Source organism: Zosterops lateralis, assembly GCF_965231275.1.
Source record: "Zosterops lateralis genome assembly, chromosome: Z".
NCBI classification, from domain to species: Eukaryota; Metazoa; Chordata; class Aves; order Passeriformes; family Zosteropidae; genus Zosterops; species Zosterops lateralis.
Window position 1 is genome coordinate 62,166,288 of NC_139800.1, and position 12,056 is coordinate 62,178,343.

Sequence of the window (12,056 nt, forward strand, 5' to 3'; positions counted from 1 at the left end):
CTATGAAAGCCTGATCACACAAACCTTGTTCTGGACTCACACTTTTCCTGGTGAAAAAGTAACAGAAAAAAGCAGCACACTTTTGTCAGATGAGTATCTCTGAATTTTTCTTGCTCAGAAAGTCATAGCCTGAAGCTGGTTAACTCAGATCAGTTAGCATCCAAATATTAAGGCATAGGCATGATGTTGGAGAATGATCTGTGAACATAACTTCATAGTATATGAACCCCATAGGTCACCTTGAACAACGACAATATAGCATTGAAGTTTAGATAGACAGAGATCAGTGACCATTCATTTTTAATGCTAAAAAAAAAATTTCTGAAACCACTCTATCAAATTTTCTTATGCAACAACCACTTTCCATTGATATATGCAAAGAATACCCAATTGTCATTCACTTAAGGACTATAAAGGCCACTGATTCTATTGCATGATCTGACAGTGACTCTACATAAATCAATAAATAACGCAATGCTAAAAATAAGATGGAAATGGAAAATCAATTTACTGCTAAAGATCTACTACATACTTTTAAAGGTTTCTTTTAACTTGAAAGACAGAAAATCCTTTTATTTTATATATACCATTTACAGACGTTTAACTATATGGTATTAATGCTCTCAGTTTATATCCAAATGTGCTGTTAAATTACCCATGTAATTATCCCAAGAGAAATCATTATAGTTATTTTATTGACTATATTTACTGACTGATATAATTTCATTAGCACTTTTGTGGGAAGAGTTTGGTAGTATTTAAATTCAGTTATCACACTCTTTATTAGTACATGTTGATGATTTCCGTATTATTTTAGAGGGTGGGTCTTTTTACAGAGGTGTTTAATTACTGAGCTAAAGTAACAACGGAAAGCTAACGATCAAAAATATAGGCAATAATTTATGGTCAGACGTGAAACAATAAAATTGTCCCTGATGTCAATAGTGAAATCTCTTTAAAATGCAAAAGATTTTGTTAAAGTGAAATAACAACAGTTCTTTCTAAAATGACGACATGATAGCTGTATATGCCTTAACAAGCCCTCCAATAACAAGCAGTAGCACCACATTTGAGTAAACAGAAAAAGTCTGTTACAAATGTATCTTAAAGAGATGTATATTCAAATATCTGCTTATAGAACCTTGTAAAGGCAAAGCAGTTACAACTTTCAATATAAAACTAAGACCTTATGGCTGCAATAAATGCAGCACCATTGTTCCCTTGTCTTTTGCATGCACTATGGTGTTACTGAGCCAGCAGGCACTAACTGAATAAGAACAAAATAACTTCGCAACTGGCAATCCTGGCAATAAAAAAAAAGCGAAGAATGTGGATTGCAAATTAAAATTAATTTCTGGATAAGAAGATCAAAAGAAAGACAGATGTTCTAAAGAGGGAAACAGAAGATCAGACTACGGCTATTAAGAAATTACTCATCCCAGATGATGGTGGGAAACTGTTCTCATCTGCCTCAGATTTTAAAGAATAGTTTTTATTATACTGAACATTTATTTTTGGAAAAATGTGAAAATTGGAGAGACCAAGGAATTAGCAAATACAAAAACTCTAACAAATTCATACTCATTGCTCTTTGACAGAGTAAAATTAATTTTTATCCATGGGGAATACATCAATTTAAAGATAATCTGAGGGAAGAAAAAAAAGATGGGGAAGTATAAGACCTCTGACTAGACTCTCCTTCATTCCAGGGGATCCAGAGAGTTTAAGGAAACATGATGTGGAAAAATTGTATAGAGATTTCATTCTTTGGCTTCTTATTATGGGTTTTTCCCATCAGTGCAGGTGAAAAATCCAGTGCAGGTTGATTAATAAAATTTTCTAAGTAATTTCACTTTAAACATTTTATGACTGTCTACATTGCCGCACTACAGTATAACTGAAACTTTGCTCCAGATAATTTTTGTAGTAGGGGAAAGTGCTGGAAAATAATGAAGAAAGTAGCCAGCCATTTATATGCAGAAAATCCCTGTATTTTTTTTCCTGTCAAAACTTCAGTGCACATTTTCTGCATTACAAAAATGTGTAATATTAAAGTTCTTTACATTAATCATTGCAATCAAAAATGTGTTTCCAATTAAATGAATATGTTGTTGTATGGAAATGAACAAAGGGTGAAAACAGTGTCAGTGGGTTTTTTTCTCCTAAACTAAACAGTATTCCTCAGAAAGGAAACAAATATTTTTGTTAAAAAAAAAAAAAAAAAAAAAAAAAAAAAAAAAAAAAACTAAACAATGAAAACATGAAAAAAGTTGTGCTAAAATGGAAAGACAAAAGTTTAAGAATGTTTATAGATGTGCCTTGTTTAACAGTTTTGCATGTTGGATGTGACTTTCACAGTCTGTTGGCTGTTGCAGGAAAGCCATCACATCTGTGACTTGGCTGTTGATTAATGAGTCTTTCAATTCTTTGCTACCATCTGAAGAAGGGCTGTGGCATTTCTAAGCTTCACTGGTTTACTCGCCTTCAGCTGTAGTCCTACCAAGGTGTCTTCCATAAAGAAAATCACACCTGGTTAAGGCTAATGAAAACCTTAATATGTCATTTTCTAGACAAGTCAAAAAGCATGTAAAACTAGACAAAAGATGTATTCAAGCAACATGAATGCAGTTTTGTCATAACCTGTCAATCTAAAGACTAACATGAAAAAGCTTTCTTCAATGACATTTTACAGTGTCAACTATTAGAATGACAATTCTTAATTCCTTCTTCAGTATAGGCAGGATGCACAATGGTTTCCCACTCTTCACAAAGACTAAATTTTGCTGCTAGACCCTAGGAAAAAGTTAAGAGGGGAAGAAAAATCCCAATCAAAAGGTTTTTCTGGATCGAATCATCAGTCGGCATCAGAATGTCCAAATCACAGTGTACAGGCAGATTTTAAACATACTACTCACTTCACAAAACCTATTAGGAGTTCATGCGAAACTGACCAACTTTGCTCTATCTGCATCATGACAGTAAAACTTCTGAGGTCACTTTGATATTAACAGCTGGATTTGGGGAAGAAGCAATAAGATCTGTGGGACTTTCTTAAGCAGTGTCAGCCTGGCAAGACAGAGGAAGTACATCCAGGAAAGCCACATGAGAAGCCAATAACTTGGGAAAGCCATAGTTCTAAGAAACAACAGTTACAGCTACAAAAGTTTGGGATCTGCACTGCAGCCACCACCTCAATACTTGCTTTGTGGTTGCAACAGTGAATATTTCAAGGTCAGGAGAAAGCGTACAGTCTTCCCCATCTCCTTCAGAGGAAAACTTATGGGACTACCACTTCCTAAAATGAACGTAAGGTAATTCAAATTAGATAACCATTAGGGTCTCACTAAAGCTGCGTCACCTCCCCTTTGTTGCCACGAAGGAAACTGCGTAGCAACAGCCACCACAGATCAGCTACTATGTGGTAGCTTTGTATCTTAACTCTCGTCAGAAGAGCTAGGTTTTACTCTTTTCTTTGCTACAGACCGATTGTGCAGGGTAGAAGAAACCTTAAAAGTGAATTGCACGACCAGATTTTCCATCTGTTTAACTCTGATATTAATACTTCCCACTCTACCTTACAGGGGACTTGCATGTCTCAGCTCATAGCTTGCAAAGAAATTGAGATCCCTGTATGGAAATTGATTTACTCTACGTTACTAAAACTTTGATGAAAAGTCCCTTATCTAAAAGCAGCAAAAGGAAGAAACAATGCCTTGATGGACAAGCCAGACTTTTAGCTTGTCAGCTTGTGTCCTGCAGCCTCTTCCTTTGCAGGTGTAGCAAGGAAGTCTGTAGATAAGACAAGAAGCTAAGCCACTGTGTACAATCAGGGAAGTCAGTACTTTGAACGCATTAATTCACACTTATATTTTTAACAAGTACACATTACATTTAAATTACACTTACTATATAAATATGTATCTATTAAGAATGAAAACTTGGATCAATAGAGGTCTGAAAGAGGAAAGAGAAAAGAGCAGATAAGAAAAACAAACATGAATATCTCCACTTAAGAATCCCTAGTGAGAACAGGATTTGAGACAGATTGAAAGGAGGGCAAATTATTTGCAAATGAAAGGAAATACTTGTTTTTAAGAAAAGCCACCCAAGTCACAGGATAGCAATCACCAGGTTAATTAGATAGTAATAAAAATGCCAAAGTGCCACACTTCCAAATGATGATTTGTAACACACAAAAACACCTAGTTATGAAGAAAAGATACATACTTTTAAAGGAACCAATGAATTCTACAATAAATGCACAAACATTATTCATACAATACACTGAATATACCTAGCAGTATTCCTATCAAAGCTGTCCTGGTTCTGGGCAGGACAGAGTTAATTTTTGCAGTAGCCACGTGGGGGCATGGCTGAGACCTGGAGGTTACTCCATACCACCTTATGCAACTTTCTGGGGACTGGGGAAAGGCCTCTCTTCTGGGTCAGTGTACTAGGGTGGAGGGAGCAGCTGAATATTATCTCTTGTCAGGGAGCTTCCACGTGAATTGCTCGCCTCTTTCTTGTACTCTCTGTTGGTAGCATTGTTGCTATAAGTACTTGTATTCTTCTTTCACTGCTGTTTCCAGTAAATTACTATTGTCTCAACCTATGATCTTTATGTTTGGGCCTCCAATTCTCCTCTCCATAGCACCACGGGGCAGGGGGAAGGGGAAAGAAGAGTAAGCATTCGTTCGGAGAGTCTCAGCGGGAGCACTAAATTGTGGAGTCCCATTCCCAAACCAAGACAAAAGTATATCAAAGGATATAAAAATGTGGACAAATGTGACCTAATTTAAATGGGGAACCAAGATACTGTGAGACATTATTAGAAGAAAGAGGTTTGGGCCACAGACCTCTGCACTACCCAACATGGTGTGCTTCCTTCACTTTTGAATACAAAAGTTGTACCAGCAATACTTCCTTCTTTTTTGTTCATTATATTTTCACTTTTTTTAGAAGACAGGTTTGAGCAATGAAAAAAGCATCAAGAAACTTTATTTAAGCTATTTTATAGCTGTTAATTAAAAGAGAGCTGGTAAGTACATACCTTTGTATCACGAGGCTAGCAAAGGCCTCATAATAAAGGACTTCCAAGTATTAAAAAGTAGCTCATATTAAGTAAGGTTAAATGGGATATGGCAATCCTTATGTTTTTAGCAGTTTTTGTTGGATATTGTCACCAGAGAATATTTTTTAATATGATTAATCAATATATCTGCAGAAGAGAGTGACTGATAATGATAAGAAAAGTGTATTGAATATGGGGAGCCTCATCTTTAACCTCAATTTACTTGTGAAATTCATACTGTAACTGTATACATGATAGGGGCTTGAGTGGCAGTCAAATAGTGTGTAATACTGTTCCCTTTTGCTTACTGATGTATGTTCTGCCACCAATGCTTGAAAAGTGCCAGGCAGGGAACTAAGCCTACTTCTGACAGATTTTTTAAGGTCACAGTATGGTTTGATTAGCTATGTCAGAAGAGGATAAGCAGACGAAGGATAATCCTTATGGTGACAGATGTGACATATACCTTGTTATTGACCAACTCATTTATGGAACAGGATCCTTGCTTACCCAGAAAGGTCAAAGTGAGATTTTCCACAAAATCCCGTTGGCTTTTTTTGGTACACCCAGCACTAGGGTCTAAACCTGACTTTGTGATTAATCAAGAGATGTACAATAATGGATTAATACCTTTCACCTGCTTCTTTTGATACAGGAACAAAGAGACACTGCCTTTCATAGCCTCCCATACATTTTAGAAAGCATGTTCTCATATGCATTTTAAGGGTATTATTTATAGAAACACTAAGCAGGTGATGATTACTGCAATATTAATGGCATCCTAGCTCTTCACCAAACATCATTAAGAGTTGACTTGTAGCTGCAGCAATAATATGAATTTCCAATATCCAGCAAATTTGGATACAAAAGGTCTGAGAGAAACTGCAGTTTAGAAGACAGATTAACATATCTAAAAGTACACTAGATATAAGACCGCTGTCCTCTGCCATGCAGACAAGCTCTCTGTCTTGGCATCATGTCAGTAACTGCTTTTCCATCATTTGTTTCTTCCACAGAGAAAATTGTTAGAGAACTTCCTACCTTTTAATAGCCTGGAGGTTTTCTTCACTTATTTCTCAGATTTAGGTTTTTGTAACATTTTATAAAAAATCTTTGACAGACAACAAAACACATGCAGTTTGCTGGCATTCTTTTCAGTTTAACCACATAATAAATTTTTCCACACGTTGATAAACTAGATTTTAAAAGTGCATTTTCTGGATATCAAGATAATCATCAACACAATGAATATAAACATTTTCTATAAATAGTTCACCATATGGCTATCATTCTCAACAGATGGTGTCTGTGTATTCACTAGAATATACAAGAGCTATGCAAATTTTGCCCTGCAATCATTCAAAATTCTAAAGATTTTCTTACTTCAGTTTTATTAAGCTTAATCAAAGTCATAACACATAATTTTATCATCTAGCTCTAATATGGGGAACAAATGCCGCAACTATATTGACAAATGAATTTGCAAAAGGCAGTACAGTTGAAATTATTTTAATAAAGAGACACTAGGTCTCTTTATTAAAAGGTACAAGATTTTCACAGTCCTAGGACAGCACTCTGCTTCTAATGACAGTTTTTACCTATCTAAAAAGCAGACCTACTAGTTCATCAGAAAAAATGCAGTCTGGACTACGTTATGAAAAAATCTGTAGTCCAAAGGATCTGAGGGTTTCTATATATTTTGCAGCAAATATTCTCATATGCATTATAAGAGCATCAATTATAGTATAATCATCACCAAGCAGGTGATGATTACTGCAGTATTAATGGCACCCTAGCTCTTCACCATCATTAATGACCTGTAGCTGTAGCAACAAAGCCTACTAGAAAGCCTACAGATTTTACCCACTTAAAAAACAAACTTACTAATTTTTTAGTTTCCTTAAAGCCAATATGTAAACACCTCCATGTTTTCTACTTTCAGAAGCTGCTGAACAGTTTAGAATATCTATCAAAACAACACACAGCCAAAGGCTGACTAGATACTTGGTCTATCCTTAAACTTAAAGTTCCAACTTAAAAAGTATTTAAGCTCATATCACTGTATAAACATTTTCTGTAAAGTTCTTGAGATACACCGGCTTATCTCTTAGAAATCATATTCTAATTTTCAGTCTAGACATTTTTATAGTATTTCTTATTCACTTGAACAAATACTAGTTTTAATTTCTATAGTTTTTCAAACTTGTTACTGTTTCTCACCTGATTCATTTATGGTAAAAATAACACATTTCCATTTCCCTCTCAGTTATTAAATTGTTAAGCTTTCTGTTCTGAAGGTCCTGACTGTTGTTGACTTTGCCAGTCATGAGTTCTTCTCTGTTCCTGTAGCTCCCAGCGTGCTCCTGTAGTGGCATCCTCATCACTCCAACTAAATCACTACTTGTCCCTGCACAGACACCAGTGCTTTGCAAAACTTCCCTATGTGCAGAGGAGGGAATGACAGTCATTCCTCCTCAGAACTCCACATTACTGCAATATTGGATAATGGCTTCACATATTACAAAAATGTCCTTTTTTTCACCTCTTTATAGTGATAGGAATATCTTTACATTATTGTAATGTATTCAGTGCACCTCAAAGTCCTGTACAACTGCAGAAGGCAGGTCACATCTCAAAGCCCAGCAAAATAATAATATCTTCTAACCATGTACCAGTTGCCAAGATATTCCTCTGAAAACAAAAGGTCATAAATTTAACTTACATATAAAGAAGAGTACATAAACAAGAAGAATAATGCATGGTACTTCACTCTGGAATTTGTGCCTCACTGTTGACTACACACCAGCGTTTTGCCTACTGCTAAGTACTTCTTGCAGATTTTCAACGCATTGATTTGGCCAGACAATAACAATTGTAACTTTATGAGCAGGACACTAATTAAATGTTGAGATATGGGTAATTAAATAACAATTGCTCTTCTTGCTTTATTACATGTATTAAAGGAACAAAGGAACCCCCATTTGTTATTGGAGTAGCTAAGGATGAAACATTGAGTCCAACACTTGAAAAAGCAGCACCTATCTGTGTAAGTATGCAGGATATTTTTTAAAACGTGTGTAAATCAAGTCCATAAGGTATTGTTTCAAGTATAATTAAGAAATACATTTTAACTTTTACTCTTGAAGCTCGAACTACAAATAATATATATATACACACATATTATTTATTTTTGAGTAAATTAAAATCAGATGGGTTGAAGTTTGTTAAATTGAACAGGCTTAGAACTTGCTAAGTTAATGTTTTGTCAAATGCTTTATATTGATTCAATGTTGCTTTAAACTTTTTCTAAAGTTCCCAGATTTTCTCAAGTTTGTCAGTTAAGGTTTATGTTGTTTTGACTCTTGAGGAATATCTTGTCGGTATTCCTCACTTGCATGTAACTCAGGGTACATATAAAAATCCCTGTAAGGCCCTGTGAGGGACTCAGTGAGAGGATTATGGGGCCACAACCACATCTTTAATTTGAAAAATTTCCCAGACACTTTTACTTTGAGGATCATAGGAATATATGGATTAGATTCCCATCATGTGTAAAGCCAGCAATGAGTAGTAGACAACAATTCATTCCCTTTTTAACCAGTCCTAAAAGTCTTTTACTTTCCCCTAACCACCAACCAATTAATTTGCCTAGCACTTGCTGGCTCTGGGACAATGCTCTCATAACACCCTCTCACTTAACTCAGTCATTAACTAGGTTAGGGGAGCATTTGCCTTGTAAATGAGTCCCCTAAGCATTTTTAATTTTTTTTTCCTCAAAAGAAAGACCATGCTTTTTCAACTTCATATGCAACTGACAGCATTTTTTTCTTGAAATATGAAAAGAAGGAAATAAATATCATTCCAACAACACTGTGAAAAAATATTTTTGCCTGCACAGACAAAACTATTCAGGGAAAGCTTTAGCATGTGTGAAAGAAAGGAGTAATTAAAATATTATGGTGCTCCATTTTATAAATTGAGGGTTCTGACACAGTTCAGGTACTGCCTGTGGTTTTGTTTAACTCATCTCAGGAGGGAAACAGTAGAAACAGACCAGGTCCACCATAAATGGGATGTCAAAATAATCATACACTTATTCAGCTTGAACATTAGGTCTTGAGCACAAGTAAGGCTGAAATTTATCCAGTTCTAGGAAGGATCATGAAGATTCACCTAAACACAGGGCTTGCCTGAGTCTTACTGCAAAGTAGCCACAAGAACAGCTAGAATTGTCCTAGTCAGCTGGAAAGTACGAGCAGACACAATATAAAAATAAAATCACATAAAGGAAATTGTATTGACAATGCTGGTTGCTATGACGGACACTGGATCAGCTATTCTACTTTATGATCACAGTGGATCTAAGCAATCTGTTGGTTTCTGGAGTGGTTGAAATCATAGATCCATGTTCTATTATTAATTACTTGCATAATGTCACTTCTAGGTGAGAATTTCCTTACTATGTAGAAGGACAATAAGTGAAGACATTTACTAATTAGGAAAGATGACAACAATTAGGGAATTTATTAAATTAAAAAAATAGATGATACAACAAGGGTGTGAAATACAGAGAAGGACAGAGGAGGAATACACATGATTCCTTTCTATCACCTATAAAGAGATCAAAAGAAAAATAAAATATGTTTTAAGAGAACAGTGAATATGAAATGTCCATACAAAATCTTTCCTCTGCAAATTACAGCAGTCCTCTGCATCCTTTGGCTCATATTGATGACAATAACGTGAAGCAAAGTTCAAGAAAAAGTTTTAGTCTAAGAGTTTCTACGACAGTCTCTTTTAAAAGGACAATCTACTTCATTTTTAATGAAGGACATGAGATAGCAATCAACAGGAGAACCGTCAATTAAAAAAAAATTAGTATTGTATTGTCTCTGACATTTAACACAAAAAGTTTGTGAAGTTTCACATTCTATCTGGTAACGGGTAACAAAGGACATCAAGAAGAGAACTGAATAAGAAATTTTTGCTGGCATGACTTTTTGTGTAATTAAACTTTCGGAAAAGAATAACATGAGTAGGGAAAGAAGTAACCTTATCTGAATTAAGACAGAAGACTCAAAACAGACTGTACAAGTATTTTATATATTAAATGAAAGAAGAATTAAATGTTTAACTGCTAGTGATAAATGGAGAAAATGGGACAAAAACCTGAAAACCTTTATGACATGAAAATTCACAAGCTTTTGAAATTGTCACTCTAGTTTCTAGATAGAGGAACAGTCCTGTTCAAAAGATGACTGATAGGATCTTATTAGATATCATCAGGAGAATTCAGAATTAAGAAGGGAGTGTCTTAGTTTAGTCTGCAACATGTAAGTTTTCCAGTTTTCCAAGTGGCAAATATTAACAGAAAACAAATGAAAAACAAACAAAAAACAGCCTCCCTCAAAAAAATTCCATCTATGTTTTTCTGAATTTAAGAAATTTCTGTTTCTGAATTAAAAAGTCACATTTTAGAAGTGAAAAGGCAATAAAATATGAGAATAAGTTCATTAATTTAAAACTATTAAAGAAAAACTTTCTATTTCTAGCTACCCTTGTCATGCCCCTAACTGAATTTAAGATACTTTGCAACTTGAGTAAACATAGCCTAAATTCTGTGCCAAAATTTCCCTGAGGTTTGCAAAGGTTACCAAATTTTTTCCAAAGCATAATTTAAGTGCAATATCAACATATATTCATATATTTCTGTCTCAGACTTCTGTCACAGAAGGAACAAATTATACACCTCAAAACAGGAATTGAAAATCATCTGAGTATGGATTAAATATTACACAAAAAATGTTGCTCCATTTTAAAACTGCATATTTAAAAAGAAATGCAGCATTTGTTTTATAAATTTCACCAGTAAAATCTTTGTGTATTCACTATTACAAAGTCAAAAAATACAAAACGAAGATGTGATTATTTGCCAAAATCCTGTTACCTGTGTGTCAGCAGCACCCTGAAGGCCATCTGATTCCGTCCCAAATAACCTGGCAGCAAGCTTGACCAATCCCAGTTCCATTCAGTAATGGCTGACTGTTGATACATGGCAAGGAGCAAGTCAGTTATTAATCAGCATTAATGTGATCAGTACATTAAATCTCCAGCTGCAATATACTAACCAAGGAGGGAGGTTTAGAATGAGGACTTAGAAAGATGGTATCAATCATGTCCACGGAAGAAGGCTTTTATTCCAATAAAACAGCAATTAATTAATTAGGGACATAGCCACTATTTATAAAAAGATAAATCAGTTTTTTTGAACCATATTCTTACAACTGTTGATGGCATTCTGATCAACTACTTCGTCTGAGAGCTTTACTCCTTGTCCGAACAGCAAAGTAGTTGGTAACTTTTTATGTAACAGCAATTTGCATTTACTGCTGTCAGCAAAAAGTTTTGTCATGAAAAACTTGGTATAGCTGGAATTCGAGAAGTAACTTGTAACATAATTAGAGTGACTTAATGCTATATTATAAACATCATTAAGTCTAGACAATATGAACAAATATAACTCCATACTGCTTATTTAATAAATAAAAGCAATCTACATCATCAGTGGGCAGACAAAAGACCACATGCAACATTCTTATTTTTAAAAACAGTAAATCCTGTTGCATAATATTTCTTTTCGTTGTCAGCAATGGTCAAGTAGTGACTATAATTCAATCTTCTTGTGAGGAAATAAGTACAAAGTTATTGTCGTAACACTAAAATAGCACTGAGTAGTTAAAAAAAATGTTTAAGCAACTCAAAACAATGGAAATAAACCTAAATAACAGTAAAGTATAACTTGGAATGCTTATTCTTCTTCTTACAGACTTGGTTCCTCTGGGAGAGCAGAATTCTTGGAATCCTTCCTCTTCCTTCCATATATATTTTATCACTTTCCTTCTCCGTACTTAATTTACTCCCTAACCCTCATTTTTGCAGTGTATATTAAAGTAAAGTAGAAAAACAAAGGTGAAATACAGAGTAT

The 12,056-nt window shown here is 34.8% G+C and overlaps 1 protein-coding gene across 1 annotated transcript in view; it reads right to left on the minus strand.

Moving 5' to 3' along the window:
• KIAA0825 overlaps positions 1-12,056 on the minus strand; it is a 235,221-nt gene that overhangs the window by 92,525 nt on the left and 130,640 nt on the right. Inside the window, exon 19 of the mRNA XM_083884371.1 lies at positions 11,019-11,113. Coding sequence (XP_083740497.1) covers positions 11,019-11,113 — 95 coding nt within the window. The remainder of the gene's footprint in view (positions 1-11,018; positions 11,114-12,056) is intronic.